The sequence below is a fragment of the Choloepus didactylus genome, chromosome 27 (genome assembly GCF_015220235.1).
Source record: "Choloepus didactylus isolate mChoDid1 chromosome 27, mChoDid1.pri, whole genome shotgun sequence".
Classification (NCBI taxonomy): Eukaryota; Metazoa; Chordata; class Mammalia; order Pilosa; family Megalonychidae; genus Choloepus; species Choloepus didactylus.
In genome coordinates, this window is record NC_051333.1 from 14,855,786 (window position 1) to 14,877,560 (window position 21,775).

General features: G+C 51.9%; 1 protein-coding gene across 4 annotated transcripts in view; it reads left to right on the top strand.

Annotated features, from left to right (window-relative positions):
- Positions 1-12,684, top strand: part of AKT2 (AKT serine/threonine kinase 2) — a 44,528-nt gene extending 31,844 nt beyond the window's left edge. For 2 of the 4 annotated variants that reach the window (XM_037819255.1, XM_037819259.1), the window contains 10 exons: positions 3,934-4,084; positions 4,512-4,643; positions 5,438-5,503; positions 6,576-6,644; positions 7,476-7,598; positions 8,572-8,700; positions 8,850-9,064; positions 9,607-9,694; positions 9,815-9,917; positions 10,910-12,683. In XM_037819255.1, coding sequence (XP_037675183.1) covers positions 3,934-4,084; positions 4,512-4,643; positions 5,438-5,503; positions 6,576-6,644; positions 7,476-7,598; positions 8,572-8,700; positions 8,850-9,064; positions 9,607-9,694; positions 9,815-9,917; positions 10,910-10,989 — 1,156 coding nt within the window. In that variant the 3' untranslated portion in view covers positions 10,990-12,683. Of the gene's footprint in view, positions 1-3,933; positions 4,085-4,511; positions 4,644-5,437; positions 5,504-6,575; positions 6,645-7,475; positions 7,599-8,571; positions 8,701-8,849; positions 9,065-9,606; positions 9,695-9,814; positions 9,918-10,909 lie in introns of all 4 variants that reach the window. The other 2 variants (XM_037819258.1, XM_037819256.1) reach the window with 2 other exon arrangements.
- The last annotated feature ends 9,091 nt before the right edge of the window (positions 12,685-21,775 follow it).

Consider the following 21,775-nt stretch of genomic DNA (forward strand, 5'->3'; position numbering starts at 1 on the left):
ATAAGGTGCTTTCTGTGTAGGGCTCTTGGGCCGACGGAAGGAGCTCCTTCACCCGAGGCACTTAAACAGGTGGCTCTGTGGGTGGTGGCATCGTTGTTACTGCCGTGAAGGACGGGGGGCCCTCCTGAAAGGTGGTCCAGCCCAGTCCACACCTTCCGAGGACTGGCAGGCGTGCTGCCCCTTGGTCCACACCCGCTCGAGAGAGTGCCCCTGCCCGACCCCACTGAGCCTCATCCGGGCTTCAGGGCTGTAGCTTCCATCAGCTTCTCCGGAACCCGAGACTCCAGGCCCCTGGCACAGGGAAAGGCGAGGTGGTGCAAAAAGGAGCAGGGAGTGTCTGGGCAGGAGTCTCGGCTCTGCCGTGGCCTGGCTCTGTGACCTTTGCAGGTGACTCTTATCGCTGTGTGCCTCCGTTTCCCCATCAGTCAAAGCCCTCCCCCTCCCCCCTGTGTTCCTGAGGAGGGCTAAGTGAGGTGGTGTCTGGAGTCGCCACTCCCTGCTGTTACCTTCTTATCTTGTCTCTGGAGATGAGGAGGTGGTTTTCCCCAGGGACTCTCCTCTGGGGCAGGGAAGGCACTTCCGCCCCAGCCCCGGGCGGGCCCTCCCCTCTGCCCCAGACACCATGTCGCAAATCCTTGAGCAGTATCCTGGACAGAGGCCCTTGCTTTTCCTCTGGAATTCCGAGTGCTGCAACCTTGCAACCTTGATCCAGTTGGAACAGGATGGGGGGCTTGTCAGGTGGGGAGTGGGGAGAGCCCACCTGTTCCACTGGACCCACCTCCTCCTGCATCCTGGTGGGTTTCCCTTCGGCTCCCTCCCAGGCTGGGATAGGTCCAGCCTCCCTCCTGCCCCAGGGTCTTTAATACTGACCTTGAGTTAAGCACCGTCTCCATGCCAGGGCCTGTGTCCCTGCTCGCCCAGTGCCCGCTTGGTGGCCCCGGAGCCCCTGTTCACGGCCTCCGTCCGTGCCTTAGGGAGGGCTCCCCCTAAGCTTACCTGCAGGGCTCCCAGGTGCGGGTGGGCTGCAGCTCGTTGCTTTAGGCCCTTGGCAGTGAGCTGGCTCTTGCTTCTCACTCTAGCTCTCCCTGTAAACAGAAATAATACACACATCCTAGTCTTCAACCTGTTTGTTTTTCCGTGTCAATCCCTTAACAGCGCTATTTTATGTAGTTTCCTTATCTTTTACTTTAGTTTAAAATAAATGTCATATCTGTTAGATCTATGATTTTTAAAATTTCCAAACCATGTCATACCCCTAAAGTCAATATTTAAAAATTTCTAAGAGGACAGAGTTTGATAAAGCAGATCATGGGAGGTACTGCCTTCAGTCCTGCCTCCTGACTTTTGCAGGGGAAAAACAGGAATATCCATGTAGGGATTGGGATAAAGCCTTGTTCCAAAGGGGGTACAGGTTAAAACAAGTTGAGAAACGTGGGCCTGGGGTGCTGGGTCAGGGAGGGAAGGACCGGGCCTGGGAGCCCTGTGGACTTGGGCTGCCTCACGTTCGTTCCCCAGGTTCTTGCTGAGCCCCTGCACAGGTGCTGGGATGTGCCATGTACTGAGCAGATGGAAATCTCTGTCCTCTAGAGCTGGGCACACGTGGGTTATAGGGCAGAAGGGAGGGGATTGTGCCATTGTGCCAGTCGCTCCATGCTCATGCAGAGCACGACCTCACGTGAGGGGGCCCTGCGGGAGCCAGAGCCTCTTCTGCGTTAACTGGGGCACCAGAGCTAAGCAAGAACCGCCCGACCAGGTCCCGGGCCGCTTGTCATCCCGGGTCCTAGGCTTGGAGCCACCACTGTGTTTCACTTGAATTTTGGTTGGAAAACCTGTGTCTCAGGAGGCGGGGACGGTCAGTTAGAGTTAGTGTTGCCTAAGTGTGTGGTGTTAGAGTCTGTAGGATCCAGACTTCTTTGCCCTGTCACTCCCGACCCCTGTCCCTGGAGGCACCGAGTTTGGTGAATGCTCTTCTAGAGACATCCTTGCTTGGCTGAGCCGGTGTGTCTGTGCAGACATTCTCTTATGCTAATTCCGGTAGCAACAATACTTTTGCACTGTTTGGCTGGTGCTTTTTTCATTTAAGATGTCTCAGATCTTTCCACGTCAGAATGTAGATCTGCCTTGTTGTTTCTCTCAGCTGTAGAATGCCTCGTTGCACGCGTGCTCCGCACTTCACATGCTTGCTCCACCGCACCCGGCCCTGTGGGTTAGACACCGTTGCAGCGTTCCCTCGACTCTGAGACGCCACCTGGAAGCCACACCGTTATTTTACACAGTACCAAGAAAAAACAGTGCCCTATTAAACCAAGACAGGCTACCACTTATAAGATGCAATCCAGATTCCAGCAAGCTCAAAATGGGGGAAAAAATGTGTGTCCTGGGAGTGAAGGAAAAAAGGGTTAGTCCCGTGCGATAGCTGAGGGAGCCGAGACTTGGGAAGCGGCACACGGAGTGGTGTGGACTCACGCTCGGGCTTTGGGTCCCAGTTCCAGCTCCCCGCTCCCTGGGGTGCAGGCAGAGCAGGAGCAGTAACACCTGCCTCCTGGGGCTGGAGGGAAGATTCTGGAAGATGTGTGTGAGGGACTCAGCCTAGCTCCTGGTTCTCATAAGGGCTGGATGAATTCACCGGGGTTTATGTGCATGATTTGGGAGGTTGCCTGACCGTCTTCAGATTTTCTCATTCATGGTGAACGTTTTATTTTTCCCAAGGGTTATGTGGCTATTTCATAGGCATAGGCAAAATACAGAGGTGTATTTTGATTCAAAGTCAAAAATGGGAGTAATACGGGCAATTTATTATTATTTGGCCTAATATTTTTTTTTTTGGTGTCTGGCCATTTTCACTCATTTTTCCCAGCCACATTTCCCCTCTCTACAGAGAGAGTAGTTTACAGGTCATCAAAAGAAAACACTTTCCCAGTAAGTTCTGAGTCATGAGTGGCAGATCAACTTTATTGTTCCCACATGGCCTCCTTTTTGCTAGGACCCAACTCCCTGTCCTCTGCCCTCCCTCCCATGTCCCTGTCCTCCGTCCCCCCTCCCACGTCCCTGTCCTCCCTCCCGCGTCCCTGTCCTCCGTCCCTCCTCCCACGTCCCTGTCCTCCCTCCCGCGTCCCTGTCCTCCGTCCCTCCTCCCACGTCTCTGTCCTCTGTCCCCCCTCCCATGTCCCTGTCCACCGTCCTCCCTTCCACGTCCCTGTCCTCCTTCCTCCATCCCACGTCCCTGTCCTCCGTCCCCCCTCCCACGTCCCTGTCCACCGTCCTCCCTTCCACGTCCCTGTTCTCCCTTCCACGTCCCTGTTCTCCCTTCCATATCACTGTCCTCCGTCCTCCCTCCCACATCCCTGTCTGCCGTCTTCCCTTCCACGTCCCTGTCTGCTGCCCTCTCTTCCATTTCCCTGCCACCAGGCCTCTGCCGCTGGCCCAGCCTCCTCTGCTCTGGCAGACTGTCCCTGCCAGGGAGTCACATCGGCCAGCTTTTGCCTTGTAAGATCGTCAGCTTCTGTGGCTGATGAATGCCTCTTTTTACTCTTGGTTTTCTTTTATAAGACATTTGTCCCTGTAAACTTGAGCTTGTCATTTGTTCTGGAGGAACTGAGAGTAGCTGTGTCTCCCTCGCTGAAGGCTCAGGGTGGTGGCTCATTTCCCAGGGGCTGTGAGGAAGGGGTCTGCCCTCCGTGATCACTTGTTGCTGAGTGACTTAGAGAGGCTTGAAGCTCACCTGCTGGGCCCTCAGGCCAGGCCCCCCTGGAAAAATGGATGGTCTCCTTATTCTGCTCTCGTCCTCTCCCCAGGCTCAGGCACATCTTGCCAAAATGCCCAAAGGTGTCTGGTCATTTGCTCGCCCCCTGGAGGGGTTGGGGCTGGTCTGGGCTGGGAGGCGGCTCGGCCCCTCCTGCCCAGGACCCATGGCTCCCGGCTGCCCCCACACAGGGAGGAGTGGATGCGGGCCATCCAGATGGTCGCCAACAGCCTCAAGCAGCACCCGGGGGAGGACCCCATGGACTACAAGTGTGGCTCCCCCAGCGACTCTTCTGTGGCCGAGGAGATGGAAGTGGCCGTCAGCAAGGCCCGGGCCAAGGTGGTAAGTGCTGGGCTGGGGGCCGCTGGCCTGCAAGCACCGTGGCCCCCACTGGCCCTGTGGACCCCAGTTTCCATGTGCAGCAGGCAGTGGTCCCACTGGCAAGACCTCATGCCTGCCGGGTGGGGAGGGGCCCTTTCTGCCTTGCTCCCGGGTTGGCAGCCCGGGTGCTGCTTTGTGTCCCTAGGGGGAGGGGCAGCCGGGGCAGAGCTGCAGTTACATGGCTGGTGTTCAGCTCCCCTTCGTGGATCCTGCCACCGCCTGTCCTGGAGGCCTGGAGACCAGCCCACCCCATGACAGGGCTGCTGGCCCCCTCCCCGAGGTGGGGGATCCTGGGGCTGAAGGCGCCAAAGAACAAACAGAGGCTGCCCGGAGCCTCCCCGGGGCATGTGCCAGGCCTGACCGCCCTCCCCTCCCTGCTCCCGGACAGACCATGAACGACTTCGACTATCTCAAGCTCCTCGGCAAGGGCACCTTTGGCAAAGTCATCCTGGTGCGGGAGAAGGCCACCGGCCGCTACTACGCCATGAAGATCCTGCGGAAGGAGGTCATCATTGCCAAGGTGGGGGCCGGGGGCCGTCGGCTCTCAGGCCGCTTTGGGAGCCCGCTCTGGAGGGGGACCGTGATGAGCCCATGCAGGCTCATGGCACTTACCTGTGCCTCCTGCCACCCAGGTCTCCCCCCAACAAAGCCTGTGCTGTCACCTTGCCCCCTACCCCCACCGCACCCATTCTGAGAAGGGCTGCCAGAGGACCAGAGGAGCACCCAACGCTCCGGGCAGCCTGGGGAGGGGGTGGCCTTGCCCGGCAGGTGCTTCAGGGACTAAAAGGTCCCTTGAGATGCCCGCGGGCCTGTGGGAGGGTGGGGGCTTCGCTCAGGGGCCCAGTGTGAGGGCCGGGCTGGGCGTGGAATTGCTTCTTTCTTTTTCCTTTAAAATTTTTTTCTCTTTTGGTTTTACAGATTTGTTTTCAATTTTTTTTTTTTTTCAGTTTTTTTTGTATTGGAAAATTTCGATCAAATATACAGTTTTAAAAAGAAAAACATAATGAAATCAAGGGTTTCTTTATTTCTGCCTGTGGCATCACCTCAGGCATCTCGTGACGTCTCTTTGTGCCCCTTGGAGTGATGTGAAGATTGGCTTGTGGGTCCAGGTGGCGGCAGCCTGGTCCCACCACTCTGCACCTTGTGGTGGGGGGAGACCCCGGTGGTCACATCTGGGTCTGTTATTTAAGTGGGACTTGTGACTGGTGGGGTTCTCATCCCAGGAACTGCAGTCACCCCTGCTTCCCCGTTTTACCCTGGGGGTGGGGCCGGCCTGGTGGGCTGGCAGCCCCTCATCTGGCTGTCTGTCTGCAGGATGAAGTTGCCCACACAGTCACTGAGAGCCGGGTCCTCCAGAACACCAGGCACCCCTTCCTCACCGTGAGTCGCCCTCCCTCCTTGGGCAGGGCCTGGCCCAGCCGTTCTGGTCAGAGCTCAGGGAGGGAGCCGGAAGCCCGCCACTGTGAAGCACAGACTTGGTGGGGGCCAGGTGGGCGGGGGCACCCCAGGTTGCTGAACCAAGAGCCCAGGGCAGCAGCTTCTTCACAGACCATGGCTCCCGGGAAGCACCTCAGCCGATGGACGACGTCACATTAGAAAATGGCCCCAATAGAGCGTGGCAGCTGTCCTGACGGGACAGGGGCGCTGAGCACAGCTGGTCAAGTGGAAACATTATTTTTCTGGGTTTGTTTTTTAAGTGTGGTCCTCGAAAGCAGATGTGTTACCACTGTGCTGCCTGTCACTCAGGCCGAGTAGCCACCTCTTTGATCTCCATCAAGGCCAGCGGCCATCAGTTAAATGGACCAGCTTGAGGATGGCATATGGGTTTTTTCTTTAGCTCAGTTGCTCTCCAGGTTTCCTGTTGAGGCATGGTCCTTGTTCAAATGAAATCTCAGAAGGTACCGTGGGGTAGAAGGCAGATAACAGAAGAGTGGTTTTGAACAGAGGGGTCACCTGAGGGGTTCCCGAGGAGCTCTCTGTGGGCTTCGGAGAGCACAGTTTGAGAACTGCTGTTTGTTGGCCGACAGCTTGCACATTCTGTCTTTGGGGTAAATTCCCAAGCTCTTGTCCCCTCCTAGCCACCATACATCACTCTGTATGTGTGTGTGTGTGTAAGTTTAACATAATTTATTGTTAAAACGAGTTGGCAGAAGAGAGATATAAAACAGCTTCTGGTCACTCAGAGCTTGATTGCTCCCCTGGCCGTTCCTCTCAGAGGCTTATGTTGAAAGCAGAAGATGAGCTGGTGCAGTACAGAAAGCCTTTGTCTGTCCTCAGGGCCTGGGTTCACTTATATTCTGCAGAGACGAAGCTGGGATTTGAACCCCCTGTGCCTGACCCCCAAGGGCCCGCAGAATCAGCAGTGCCCCTGCTTGGGGAATGTGTACCAGCCTCCCGGGGCATGGCCGAGCCTCCCCTTCCCGCTTCCTCCCGCTGCTTCCTTTCCCCACAGGCGCTGAAGTACGCCTTCCAGACCCACGACCGCCTGTGCTTCGTGATGGAGTACGCCAACGGCGGGGAGGTGAGCCGCTGCTGCCCCAGCCTTGCTCTGGAGTGTCTCCTTCCTGAGCGTGCGAGAGGCAGAGAGGGGCGTGTGGGACATGGAGGGGGTGCGGGAGGGGCAGAGGCAGCACAGACCTGCTGAAGGTCGTCTCACTCTGCCCTCCCCCCCCACTCCCTTGAGGCAGGCATCACGATCTCCATTTTGCAGGTGGGGAAACTGAGGCTCAGAGAGTTTAAGTGTCTTGCCCATGTTCCCACAACTTGGAAGTTGGTAGGCAGGATCCAGCTCAGGTCCAGAGGTGTGGTGGGGTGTCTGGCTGGGCGCACAGGGTGCTCTCCACGGCCCCAGAGAAAGCATCTGAGGGTCTTTTGGCCTCTCTTGCCCGGGGCCTCCTGCTGCACGCGAGTCCTCGCTCCTTGGCACTGAGCTGCTCGCGCTCACCCACCTCCTGCCTCTCCCTCCCTGTCTCCCACACCCTCCTCTCCATGCTGTCAGGTGGAGTCCGCTGGACTGTGGTGTTTGCTTGATTTGCCTGACTGGATTTGACTTACCAGCAGCTTATGCTTTCGTGGTCCTCTGTGCTTGCTGTCGGTCTGTCATTCACTTGTCCCCTTACTCTGCCACTGGCCCCTTCTGACTGTCCCTCACTCTTTATCCCCTGGCTGTTTTATTTTTTTACTCACGTGAGCTCTGCCCTGCTCACCGTCCCTCCCCTGGTTCCTGGAGCAGGTGTCACCGTGTCGCTGAGCGGGGAGGGTGCGGGCAGGGGAGTGGGCTGGCGGGCAGAGCCCCGACCGTTCCTCACTGGGGTGGGGATCTGACCCCCACGCCGCGCCCCTCCTCCGGCAGCTGTTCTTCCACCTGTCGCGGGAGCGCGTCTTCACGGAGGAGCGGGCCCGGTTTTACGGCGCAGAGATCGTCTCAGCCCTGGAGTACTTGCACTCGCGGGACGTGGTGTACCGTGACATCAAGGTGAGCGCCCGGCTGCCGCGGCCCTGCTGCTGGGAGGGCGAGGTCCGGGGCACGAACGCGGGGCCTGCACCAGGGAGGCTCAGCAATGCCCACTGCCAGCCTCCGACCCTCTGCCCTGTCCTGAGCAACCCTGGGCAGCTCCTTCCCGAGGCTCTTGTGGGCACTCCTGCGGGCTGGTGGGGTGCTGATGAGAACCCCCACTTGAGAAGGTGGAGTTTGGCACCGTCCACCAAGGTGGAACATGCACACCCCGGACCCGCCGATTCTGTCCCCGCTGCACGCACAGCAGCACGTGTTCCCCAGAAAATGTGTCCACACCTGCTCCCGGCCTCCCCATTCAGGAGGGCCCAGGCATCCAGGGACAGGAGAGAGAAAGTGAGTCGTGACATAGTCACACGGTGGCCTTCCACGTAGCAGGTGAGAGGCGCAGACTACAGCCTCACGCGGCGGGGTGCCTCTCACGGTGCTGAGTGTAAGGAGCCCGAGCCCGAGCCGACCAGATGGATCTGGGTTATGGGCATATGCCTAGGGGGTCACGACAAAGAAAAACAGGGAAGTGAACCTGACTTCTTGGGGGTGGAGGGGATAATAATAACCGGGAAGGGACAGGGGCGTTTCCGGGGGCTGATATTGTACATCTTTCCTTGACCTGGGTGGAGGTTACATAGAGCCCACTTAATAGGTTTTCATTGAATTGTCTACTTGTGTATTATGTTTTATGCTCTTTCCTAGTGAATGTTTCAGAATTTAAAAAAAAAAGTTTAGAAAACATAAAAGAAAGAAGTGTCCTTGATATCTGAAGTTAGGAAACCACAACCCACCCCGAGCCTTGGAGAGTGTGAGGCCTGAACCTCACGCTGGCACGGAGGGGCTGGTGCCCGGGAGCCTCTGGGCCACAGGCCCTCTCGGAGGGGTTCAGGGGCTGGCAGGAAACCCCAGGAGGATGTGCCCCTGATGTGTTGACTTCCTGCAGCTGGAAAACCTCATGCTGGACAAAGATGGTCACATCAAGATCACAGACTTTGGCTTGTGCAAAGAGGGCATCAGCGACGGGGCCACCATGAAAACCTTCTGTGGGACCCCGGAGTACCTGGCGCCCGAGGTGTCTGGGCTGGGGGCCGGGGGTGCGGGGAGGCCAGGGCTGCACATCTTCTCTGCGCCTCACTCTCTGAGGGCAGGGCTGTGAGCCCCGGGAGCCCCCCAGGCAGGGCCACACCTCCGCAGGGTCCCGCTCACTGCCCCCCTCCCCAGGTGCTGGAGGACAACGACTACGGGCGGGCCGTGGACTGGTGGGGGCTGGGCGTGGTCATGTACGAGATGATGTGCGGCCGCCTGCCCTTCTACAACCAGGACCACGAGCGCCTCTTCGAGCTCATCCTCATGGAGGAGATCCGCTTCCCACGCACGCTCAGCCCCGAGGCCAAGTCCCTACTCGCTGGGCTGCTTAAGAAGGACCCCAAGCAGAGGTGAGGGCCGGCGTCTCCCCACCCCGCCCTGGGCCGCCTGCAGTGCCACCATCTCCCCGGCCTGGAGGGGAGACGGCCTCCCCAGGGTGCGCGTGCCTTCCCTCGCAGCGTGACTGGTGCACGTCCTCCTCACGTGGCCCCCGGTGACCCACAGCTTCCTCGGGGCCAGCCCCGGCCTCGGCACCCTCCAGGCACGGGCTTTATGGTGGGTCACTGAGGAGCGGCAGCCCTGGCCTAGGTTCACGAGCTGCCCGTGGCAGAGCTGGGATGGGAACCCGGCCTCAGGCCGCTCTGGACTCACATGGTGAGGGCCGGCTGGGAGGCCACACGTCCGGGCTGCTGTCTCCCTGCCTCTGACCCTGGGCCCGTGCGCTCCCCTCCCTGAGCCTCAGTTTCCTCATTTGTGAGGTGGTTTGTGGCCAGGACAAAAACTTTCAAGGCTGTTCAGGGCCCCAAGCTGCAGGCTCGGGCCTGCACTGAATGCCCGTCTCCCAGAACCCGGCGGCCCGGGGAGGCGGGCGCTGATGGCCCTCTCTGACCAGGCTCGGCGGGGGGCCCAGCGACGCCAAGGAGGTGATGGAGCACAGGTTCTTCCTCAGCATCAACTGGCAGGATGTGGTCCAGAAGAAGGTGAGTCCTGCGCCCACCTCCCCGAACAGGAGCTGGCCAGGGGTCTGGCTGGCTCCTGGGCGAGCTTGGCCAAGGCCTCCCCTCCTCGGGTCCCTGAGCCTGGGCTCCTGTCCTCCGTAGCTCCTGCCGCCGTTCAAACCTCAGGTCACATCCGAAATCGATACCAGGTACTTCGACGACGAGTTCACCGCCCAGTCCATCACGATCACCCCCCCGGACCACTGTGAGTGTGGAGCCCTTTCTCCAGGGCCTGGGTGGGTGGTGGAGGAGCCCAGCCCCCCGGGAAGGAAGCTGTCAGGCCACCCCATTCTGTGACTGCTCACAGGGCCTGGTGCTGTCCGTCCACTTTCGCATCTGGGCACAGGGCCAGCGGGATGCCCAGAGGCCCTGGCTCGGGAGAGGTCTGGGTGTGCAATAGCTCGGGGGGTTGTCCTCTCTGAGCTGCCAGATTCATAGTTCTCCTAAATTGCCTGGGTCTTTGGGGCTGGATTGGTTCATTGATTCTTCAGCGGTTCACGTTCTCGCCATGTCCCAGGCCCAGAGGTGGGCAGCGTCAGAGCTGGGAAAGGCCTGGCCCAGCCTGGGGTCAGGGAGGGCTTCCTGGGGGAGGAGACGCACCAGTTGAGACGTGTTTCTGGCAGAGGGATTGGCACGTGGGATGCCCAGAAATGGGTGGCTGGAGAGGGGAGAGGAAGGGGGGCATCAGGGCCAGAGGACCTTGGGGGCCACTGGGAGAAGTGGGGTCTGTTGCTGGGGGGACTGGGGAGCTAGGGAAGGGTTTTTTGTGCAGAGGAGGGACAGAAATGCATCAGAGCTTTAGAAACTGCCTCACCCTCTCCCTGGGGGTCATGTGGAGGGTGAGTTGGAGAGAGCAAGAGTGGCAGCCTGGGCTGGAGCAGGGGATGTTGGGAAGGGGGTGCCTGGGGCAGGGCACTCAGGATGCTCAGGGCAGGAAGAGCCAAGACAAGGCCACTCAGGGCTCTGGCTTGGGGAGCGGGGCTGTGACTCTGGTGGGGGCCTAGTCAGAAGGAAGTTCCAGAGCGTTCCCTGTCCCATTCAGGAGGACAGCCCCCACCAGCGGGTTCTTGCCACTCTGGTCTCCTGCGGACCTTCCAGTGGTTGGCCTGCAGTGGTCCCCCCCAGTGAGCCCGGGCGGGATGTCCCTGGCCTTCTGAAGGCCAGTGCCCCAATCCAGCCCCACCCCGACCTGCACAGATGACAGCCTGGGCTCCCTAGACGTGGACCAGCGGACCCACTTCCCCCAGTTCTCCTACTCGGCCAGCATCCGCGAGTGAGCAGCCCCCGCCGCCAACGGCCGCTTCAGGACGCACGCACGGCTGCCATCCCTGCCGGGTGGCTTCAGCTTTTCATTTTGCCTTCTTTGTTTGTATCCCTGTCCCTCCCCTCCGCAGCCCTCTCCCCAGCTCCGGGGTCCCTGCGGCCCTTGCTCCCAGGGAGCGCCTGGTCCTACCCCTCAAGCCTTCATTCCCAGAGTAATATTTGGGAGACTTTCCACTTCCTGCCCCAGGACTGGGCCTTGGGGGTTGGGAAGATTCAGATTTTTAATCAGCACAAGCCCCAAGGAGGGGCGAAGCAAGGAGCCTCAGAGTCTGCCTGAACTTCCGCCCTCGCTGCTGCCCCCGTGGACGCCTGGCGGACGGGCCCTGGGTCTCGGGCTGGAACGGCCTGGCATGGGGCAGTCCAGCCCCCTTCCCCCCATGGGGGCAGAAAAGCAATAATGTCCAGGGACAGGCGGGGTTCCTCTGGAAGCGGTGGGGTCAGGGGTTTTAAGGGTCCCTAGCCAGGGCCTTGGATCTGCCCTGAGGGGAAGCAGGAGGGGCCCCGGGGGGTGTCGGCGCTGCCTCCCGGCCCTGCCTCCCTTCCCCACCCCCATGCTGCTCTCCCGACCCCGGGGATGAGGCAGGAGGAACATTTGGGGGCCAGGCCCCCCGCTGCCCCAGCCCTGTGCCTTACCAGTCCTTCCTGCAGCTGGCCTTCCCCCCGTTGGACCCTGGGCCTGGGCATGGCCCTGTCGGAGGGGCCGGGATGGCCCCTTTCCTCTGCCCAGGGCGGAGGCCGCCAGCTCGGCTGTTACACATTGCACCGAGACAGTATTGGGCCCTGCGGACTTGAGTCGGGTCCCCTGGTACGCGTTCGGGTGGGGGGGGCCTCTGAGAAGGGAGGCTCCCAGGCCACCCCCTCCCATCTCTCCAGGCCCCCTGTTCTGCAGCCTTAAGGTGAGCACGAGTGCATGTCAGTGCTGTGGGCACAGGTGTGCATGCCTCAGACTGTCGGTGGGCGTCTCTGTGTGCCTGGGACGCAGATGCACAGAGGTGTTTGTGGGTGTGTGTGCGTGTGTGCGTGTGTGCCCTCAAGTGTGTGTGTGTGTGCATGCGTGGTGCGTGCGGGCTTGGGTCCCCATCCCCGGCTCAGGCATTTCATCCTGTGGGGGGAGGGGTGCTGGCTTAGTGGGAGGAGCCATGCCTGGGATCCACCCCCCACCCCACCGCACCCACCCACCCAGCGTCTCCAGGGGTTGGCGTTTAGTTTTATGGTTTGGAGCCTTCCACCCCACCTTGTATACTAGGCAGTTCACAGAAGGGCGTTGTGGGATGGGATGGGGTGGGGATTGGTTGGGTGGGGTGGGGTGGGGGGTCTTTTTTCCTTTTTGTGTGTGTATGTTGTTGATCTGACAATTCTCCCCCATCCCCACTGGTCTCTCCCTGATACTTGTATTTTTACGGTACAAGCAATAAAGACACTTGTGTCACACCAGGGCCTGGCCTGCACTTGGGCTGGCCCAGCACCCTGGCCCCTCGCTTGTGGCGCCCAGCCCTGGGTGCCAGCTGCCTCCTGGCCCGTCGGCCTTGTTCAGAGGGCCCTCTCGTGCCCAGAGGCGGGCAGGCAGGTGGGCCAGGCCGAGCGGAGGTGTGCGGGTGGGTGAGGAGGAACTAGGTGGGTCCCTGGACTTGGCCAGCTTGGGGGAGGGGGTTGTGTTCAAGCCTGAGCTGGAATGGGAGGGAGGGCAGGACCCGGGGGGACGGGGTGGCATCGTGGGGGCTCCCTGGGGGGGCAACGGGGTGGACAGAGAGCATTCCTGGCCCCCAGAAACGGCTTAGATCAAAAGGGATGGGGTGAAGGGACAGGATGGGAAGTCTGGGTGGCTCTGAAGGAGGGTGGGTGAAGTGTCAGCGCCCTGGAAGTGGGGGTGAGAGGAGATGGGCTCCTTGCTTGCGGCCATTGAGTGCTGGAGTGGGCCCTGCCTGCCGTACCCCCTCCCCCCGTTTATGCTGAACCAGGAAGCTCGAGGTCCCCAGTTCCACCACAATCCACCGTGCGTTCTGGGGTTTGTGGTCGCTCACAGCTCTGCGGGCGGCTGCTGTGCAGAGCCCGGCTCCGATGACCTTACTTCCACATCTTGCCAGAAGGTGTTGGGGCTTCACACGCGAGGCGGCTTGGAGACTCTAAGTGGGGATGATGGGAAAATCAGGTCTGATTTACAGAAACCTGCATTAGCCCCAGCTAAGATTCCTGGTAGTTCTTAGTCTTTTTGTTGTGTTTTATAACTTCATGTGGACTTATTATTATTTTTTAATTACAAGAATATGCTCTGGTGGTCCCAACAAGTTAAACAGCAGAGGAGTCTATAAAGAAAAGCCTCTTCCCTTCCTCAGTTCCAGCCCCCAAAGGCAGCCAATGGTAACAGGTTTTCCACATTACGAGGTCTCAGATCCCTGGTGGGTACGTCCCAGCCCACCCCATTCTTTTCAGAGTTGCCTGATAGTCCACGGTATGGCGATGGGGGGCACAGTTTACCCACCTGCTTCTCTCAGAAGCCCCCCTCAACATGTCCGTGGTGTACTGCTGCTGCTTATTTCTGGGGAAGAACTTTTTCCAAAGAGGGAGTTTTAGATTGAAGAGTTTTTAATAAAATAAATGTTACCAATCAAAAGAAATTAAATCTCGAGTAGATCTAGCAGTCTTTTCAAGTGTGTGTTTTAAATTTTTTTTTTAACTTTTTGTAAAAAAGAACACCTGTGGTGCAGAAAAGTGTAAGGAAGAAAGTAAAAGTTACACACACACCCACTTACATCTCTGCAGATAGGGTGTCTCCGATTTTGCGTAACCCTCTCCCCCAGTCAATACTTAAAGGCACCACTACCCGCGCCCTCCAGGGCTAATCCTCCCCTCCCTTCCTCACGCTCCTGCCAGCGTGTGTACGTTCGTAGGGCACATTGGGTCATTGGTAAAAATAGGATCCTTTTTTAGCTACTTTTCTGCATTTGGAGGAACATCTCTGTTGCAAACTCACACTTCCCTGTTGCTGCACCAGGTTCCAGGGGTGGCTGCGCCTCAGCCGATTCAGCCTCCCCCTGTGGACAACAGGGATTTACTTGGTTTCCAGGTTTTTTTTTGTTTGTTTTTTTGTTTTTTTGCTGCTTCCAACAATGTTGCAATAAACCTTTTTAATGGCCCATCTTTACTGTGCTTGTGCTTTTATTTTTTTTTATTTTATACATGTCAGATAGCTTTCCCCAAAAGCACAGGGATTCATATATTTTCTGCTTTTTAGTTTTGAAATAATTGCATGCTTGCCAAAAACTTGCTTTCAAAAATAGCACAAAGATGACTCTAGGACTGGGGCACTAAGGAGGTACTTTAAAATCCCAATCCCACGCTGACGGGGGCATGTCCCAGGGACCCAGGAGCCAACTGAAGAGCTCCCAGCGGCCAAAGCAACAAAATATATAATGTAGTTTTGGATTATACCCAAAGTCGAATACTGATATAAATAAATGGGAGACTAGACATCTCTCACTCAGAATTCTAAATAATTTATGTAGATAACTCTGCCCTTAAAGAGGGGGAGCATACCCTCCTCTAGGTGTTTAGGTTGAGAGTGCAGAATGGGAAGGGGGTTATAACCTTTGGTGGGGCAACCTGACAGTCAGACCTCAGCCAGGTGGTCGTGTGGGCAGTGGGTGCCCTGGACAGGCTGCGTTGAGAATGGCTCTTTCTCCTGCGGCCCTCCTCCCCACAACACACAATCCCAGTATACTCAAGACGAAACTGGATGAGTCACAACTGAGGGACAGTCTACAAAATCCCTGACCAGTACGTAAACTGTCAAGGTCAAGGTTGAACAAGGCCTGAGAAGCCGTCACAGCCTAGGGGAGCCTGAGGAGACAGCGTGACTCAGTGTGCCTCGTCATCCTGGGTGGGATCTTGGATGGAACAGACATTAGTAGAGGTAAGAAAGTCTGAATAAGGTAGACTTTTAGTTAATGATGACATAGCAACATTGGTTCATTAACTGGGACAGATGTACCACACTAGATGTTAAGAAGGGAAACAGTGCGTGGTATTTGGCGACTCTTACCTGTGCAACTTTTTTGTAAATGTTAGTTTTGAGTACAAAGAATTCTTACATGCCCTTCCCCCAGATTCCCTGTAACATTTTACCACATTCACTTTATTCTCTCCCTCCTCCATATATATTTTTTCCCTGAGCTATTTGAGAATGTTGTAGATGTGATGAAACAATGCTTTTCTCGACAATCAAGTTTTAATGGTCCTGTATTCTGTATACAAAAAAAAAAAATTTTTTTTTTTTGGCTCACTGCTCAGTGCAGGCTCAGGTGTCGTGTTCTGTTGTTAGGTTTGAAACTTACAGGGCAGTTAATTTGCATAATGTTTGTTGCCTGGTGTTCCCTTGTGGTCATGCAAATTATGCATTTTGGGGTGGGAACTGCAGGAGGTGATGTATCTATCCTCAGTGCATCCTTTCAAGAGGCACGTGGTGACGATTATCCCCTTACTGGTGAAGTTCACCTTCGTCCCTTGGTTAAGGTGGTGCCTATCCGGTTTCTCCACTGTAAAGTGACTATTTCCCCTTTATACGTAAGGATCTTGTATGGACATACTTTGATAAATACCTGGTTTCTCATCAGATGTTCACCCTGTAGTGTTTTTTTTTTTAAATTATTTTAAAAACACTTCATTTTTAATTGTAAAATGTACATAACCTAAAAATCATCGTAACCATTTTAAGGTGACAGTTCTTTGACAGTAAGTACGTGGGCAGTGCTGTGTAACTTTCACCACTATTAGTTTCCAGACTATTTTCATCGTCCCAAACAAAAACGCCCCATTCCCCCTCCTGCCACCCTTGTTCACCACTATTCTGCTTTCTTTCTCTATGAATTTGATTATTTTAAGTATTTCATGTAAGAGAAATCATACACTAATTGTCCTATCGCATCTGGCTTATTTCACTCAACATGATATTCTTGAGTTTTGTCTATGTTGTGACATGTAGCAGCATTTCACTTTTGATGGGTGAGTAATATTCCATCGCATGGACAGACCACATTTCGCTTATCCTTTCATCTACTGAGGGACACTTGGGTTACTTCTACCTTTTGGAGATTGTGAATAATCCTGTGATGAACTTTGGTGCTCAGGTATCTGCCTGAGTCTCTGTTTTCAGTTTTGGGTACATACCTGGGAGTGGAATTGGCAGGTCATATGGTAATTCTGTGTTTAATGTTTGGAGGAACTGCCAGTTTTATATTCCCAACAACAACATCAAAGATTCCTATTTCTCCACGTTCTTGCCAACACTTATTTTGTTTTTGTTTTTTTCAAATGAGTGTGAAGTGGTAACTCATAGTTTTCATTTGCATTTTTCTGATAGCTGATTATGTTGAGCATCTTTTCATATACTACTGGCCATTTGAATATCTTCTTTGGAGAAATGTCTATTCAAAGCCTTGGCCCATTTTTAAATTGGGTTGCTTGTCTTATTGTTTTAAAGTTGTAGGAGTTCTTTTTATCTTCTGGATATTAAACCCTTATCAGATGTATCCGTTAGAAGATATATTATTTCCAGATATTTTCTCCCATTCTGTAAGTTGTCTTTATACTTTCTTGATAATGTCCTTTGATATAAATAAGTTGTTAATTTTGATGAAGTCCATTTTATCTATTTTTTCTTTTGTTGTGTGTACTTTGGGTATAAAATCTAAAAATCCATTGCCTACTTCCAGGTCCTAAAGATATTTCCTTGTGTTTTCTTGTAAGAGTTTTATAGTATTAGCTCTTTTATTTAGGTCACTGATATGCGTTGAATTAATTTTTGTATATGAAAGGTACGTGTCCACATTCATTCTTTTGCGAGTGGATTTCCAGCTGTTCAGCACCATTTGTCAATGAGACTGTTTTTCCCCCATTGAATGGACTTGGCACTTCTGTTGAAAATCACCATAGATGAGTGGATTTATCTCTGGACTACCAAGTATATTCTATTGCTCTATATGCCAGTACCATCCTGCTTTAATTACTGTAGCTTTGTGGTAAGTATTGGAATTGGAAAGAGTGAGTCCTCCAACTTTGTTCTTCTTTTTCAAGATTGTTGTGGCTACTTGGTGCCCTTGCAATTCCATAAGAATTTGAGGAACAGCTTTTCCATTTCTGAAAAATAAGACAGCTAGAATTTTGATAGGATTGCATTGGATTTGTAGATTTCTTTAAGCAGTATTGACATCTTAACAATACTGTTTTTCAGTCCATGGACATGGTATGTCTTTCCATTTGTTTAGGTTGTAATTTTTTTCAGCAATGTTTTGTTGTTTTCAGTGTAAAGTTTTTATACTCCTTGGTTACATTTATTCTTAGGTATTTTTCTTTTAGATGCTATTGTAAATGGAATCATGTTCTTGATTTCCTTTTCATATTGTGCATTACTGATGTATAGAAAGCCAATTGCATTTTTGCTGAATTCATTTATAGTTCTAGTTGCTTATTTTGTGGTTCTTCTGGATTTCCTATATGTAGGATCATGTCTTCTGCAAATAGGGATGATTTTACTTCTTCCTTTACAATCTGGCTAACTTTTTCTCTCTTTCTCTTGGGGATTGTTCTGGCTAGAACTTCTAGCACAATGTTGAATAACTGTGGTGACAGAGGGCATCCTTGACTTATTGCTGATCTTAAGGTCTTTCACCATTGAAGATGATATTTGCTGTGGGTTTTTTCATAAATTCCCTTTATCATGTTGAGAAAGTTCCCTTCTATTCCTGGTTTTCCAAGTATTTTAGTCATGAAAGGATCTTAGATTTTGTCAGATGCATTTTCTGCATCAGTTGAGATGCTCGTGTGGTTTCTTCTTCAATCTGTTAATGTGGTGTATTAAATTGATTGCTTTTCTATGTTGAACCATCTTTGCACTCCTGGAATAAATCCCACTTGGTTGTAGTATATAGTTCTTTTAATATATTATTGTACTTGGTTTGCCAGTATTTTGTTGAGAATTTTTGTATCTATATTTATAAGGCCTATTGGTCTGTAATTTTCTTGTGCTGTCTTTGTCAGGCTTTGTATCAGGGTAATGCTGGCCTCATAGAATGAGTTAGGAAGTAGTCCCTCCACTGCTGTTTTTTGGAAGAGTTTCAGAAGGATTGGTGTAAATAAAGTCTTCTTTCAATGCCTGGTAGAATTCAGCAGTGAAACCATCCAGTCCTGGACTTCTCTTTCTTGGGAGGTTTTTGGTTATTGATTCAATCTCTTGTTATATGTCAAGATTTTCCATTTCTTCTTGCATCAGATTAGGTAATTTGTTTGTTTCAAGGAATTCGTCCCTTTCATCCAGGTTATCTAATTTGTTGGCATATAATTGTTCATAGAACCCTCGTATCATCCTTTTTATTTCTGTAAGGTCAGTGGTAATGTCCCCACTTTCATATCTGATTTTAGTTATTTGTGTCCTCTCTTTATTTTGTTCAGATGATTTCCTAATTTCCCTTATTCCATGTATATGGACCCCTTTAGCTCACTGAGCATATTTAGGACAGTTGATTTAAAGTCTTTGACTAATAGCTCCAACATGAGTTTCTCAGGAATGGCTTCTGACAGATTTTTTTTTTTTCCTGAGAATGGGCCATACTTTCCTGTTTCTTTGTGTGTTTCATATTTTTTGTTGCAAACTGGACATTCCTAGTTATGTTTTTATAACTGGAAATCAAGTTCTTCCACTCTTCTGGCATCGTTAGGTGTTTTTCTTGTCACTGCTGCTGCTGTTGCAGGCTGGAGGGCTGAGCTCTCAATTTGTGACTTTTCCAAACCATTTTTGCTCCCAGATGGGCAGTGAAAACAGAAAAGAAGTGGGGGGAAAGTTTCTGCCTCTTTAAGACTCCTCTGCCACTTTTGCCTGAGGGGAGTTGGAACATTGGCTGCCCTCAGAGTCAGCCCCCCCAGTGATCTGAAGTAGCTGATCAAAAGCAGTGATGAGTGATCCAGTCACACACACACACACACACACACACACACACACACACGATCTTGAAGAACTAGGTCCTGATAGCCCACCCTGGCACCAGCAAGCTTCACCAGGAGCCAGGGCTGAAGTCCCCACTGCTGGCTGCCACGTGTTTGGGGAATGGGGTAGCTGCTGCACAGAGGCTGAAATTCATCAATATTTACCACAGTTTACCAGCTTCTTCCTTATGTGCTGCACAGTGTTCCCCTAGATGCCAGAATCTCAAGCCAGTTGATTCAGACAGTTCTTGTCAATTCAATAGTTGTTTTGGTGGAGGGACTGCTTCCTGGAGTGCCCTACTCTGCCATCGTTCCGTCTCACCCACTACTTTCAACATTTATTGATGCCTTTTGCCTAAAACCATTCTTACCATGGTGGCCAAGTATGATTTTCTAATCCCATCATTCCTTCTACGTTTATTCACATTCTGAGATAAGTGCTTTTTCTCCTCCATGTAAATATTAGTCTAGATGTGCATTCTAATTTTATTCAGTGGCTTATGATCCATTACTGCCATTTTTGGTGCTTAAATTGTTCTAGATTTGGCTAGGACAAATTGTTTGACCTGTCCTATCATTGGAACACTACCTTACTTTCTGACACAAAAAGATGTTTCCAGATCAGTCTTGTACTTTCCCTGTACTACCCCCAGAATCAGCCATTTCTCCATGTAGCCCTGGTTCCTCCTGGTGAGGAACGGTGTGGAGAATCCATGATCTGGACCCTGCGTGTTCCTCACTGTTGGGACGTCTTTGCTCCCAGGCCCCTCAGCGGCCCGAGCACACACAGTTCTTTCTGTGTGTAACAACCATGCGTTCACACAACTTTATTTCTAATTGCATTGAACACCACAAGGTTCCTTCCACCCTCCCCAATCTCTGCCACTGTGAAATATATTTACTTATTTGTCAGCCCTAGATTATGACTAAAGTCGTTACAGAATTGCTAACACGTACCACTGTGGAAAAAACCTTCTAGCAAGTTTGGTATTTTTTGTATGTTTTTTGTTTTTGTTTTCTTGTTTTTTTTTCCCATAAAAAACTTAATTTATTAGTAATTGTTTCCATTTTGTCAGAAGCACATTATGGCATACACTGTTGTATAGCACATGCATTTATTTTTTATTCTTAACTATGAATTCATAATTGTATTTCAATTTTTAAAATCTAACATGACACAATGCTATTATTTCCATATGGCTGGTTACTTTCTTCATAAAACTGGCCAATTTTTTAAAATGGTGTTGAAGTATAGTGCAATAATGAAGATACCATAGTATATTAACACCTTTGTAAAACTGATTTTAAGGATTCTTTAAGTAATTGCAGTGTCAAAATAGAGTCACAATCAATAACACAGATTTTGATCAAGGGACTTACTCAAAATCTCAACCAATGAAACCACCACCAGCAACAAACAATTTAGGATTTAGTACATTTACTACCTTAGTAATGGTACCGTGGTGGTATAGCCTCAAAAGTCCTAATTGGCAAAGGTCCAATAAAGCAGAGCAAGGCAGATAACATTTCAGGGAGGCTAAAAGACTAACATTTCATTTTACCTTTCAGAGTTCTTTAATTTTCTGGACTTTAGTGAATTACCAAGGCTTCTACTAACTCTTAGGAAAAAGCAACTGAATTCAACAAATATCTTTTACTAACTCCTAGGTAAAAGACATTGTGCCAAAAGAAGGGTGACCAAATTTTGCAGTAACTGGTCACATGAAGGATGAGTATATTTTTTAAAAATTTAATTCAGTTTTATTGAGATATATTCAAATACAATACAATCATCCATGATGTACAATCAGCTGTTCATAGTAACATCATAGTTGTGCATTCATCACCCCAATTTTTTGAACATTTTCCTTACACCAGAAAGAATAAGAATAAAAAATAAAAGTAAAAAAGAACACCCAAATCATCCCCCCCACCCTCTTTTTCATTTTATTTTTGTCCCCATTTTTCTACTTCATCCATCCATATACTGGATAACAGGAGTGTGATCTACAAGGTTTTCATAATCACAGTTACCCCTTATAAGCTACATTGTTATACAAGAGTATAGCAGGAGTCAAGGCTACTAGGTTGGTGTTTGATAGTTACAGGTATTTACTTCTATCTATTCCAATACATTAAAACCTAAAAAGGGTTATCTATAGTGCGTAAGAATGTCCACCAGAGTGACCTCTCAACTCCATTTGAAATCTCTCAGCCAGTGAAACTTTACTTTGTTTCATTTCGCTTTCCCCTTTTAGTCAAGAAGATGTTCTCGATCCCACAATGCTGGGTCCAGATTCATCCCGGGGAGTCACATCTTGCGTTGCCAGGGAGATTTACATCCCCTGGAGTCAGGTCCCAAGTAGGGGGGAGGGCAGTGAGTTCACCTGCTGGGTTGCCTTAGCTAGAGAGAGAGGGCCACATCTGAGCAACAAAGAGGTATTTGGGAGGAGGCTCTTAGGCACAATTATAAGCAGGTTTAGCCTCTCCTTTGCAGTAACGAACTTCATAAGGGCAAGTCCCATGATAGAGGGCTCGGACCAAGCCGTCAGTCCTCAATGTTTGTGAGAATATCAGCAACAATCCAGCTGAGGAAGTCCAACACTTCTGAATTTCCCCCCAGCTCCTCAGGAGGGCCCTGCATATATGTTTTTATTCTCTGCCCAAATTACTTTGGGATGTGTCGCTATTTCACACTAACCTGAACAAACTGACTGTAGAAGTTATATTGTTCAGGAAATATAGATCCTGAACCAAATAAACATT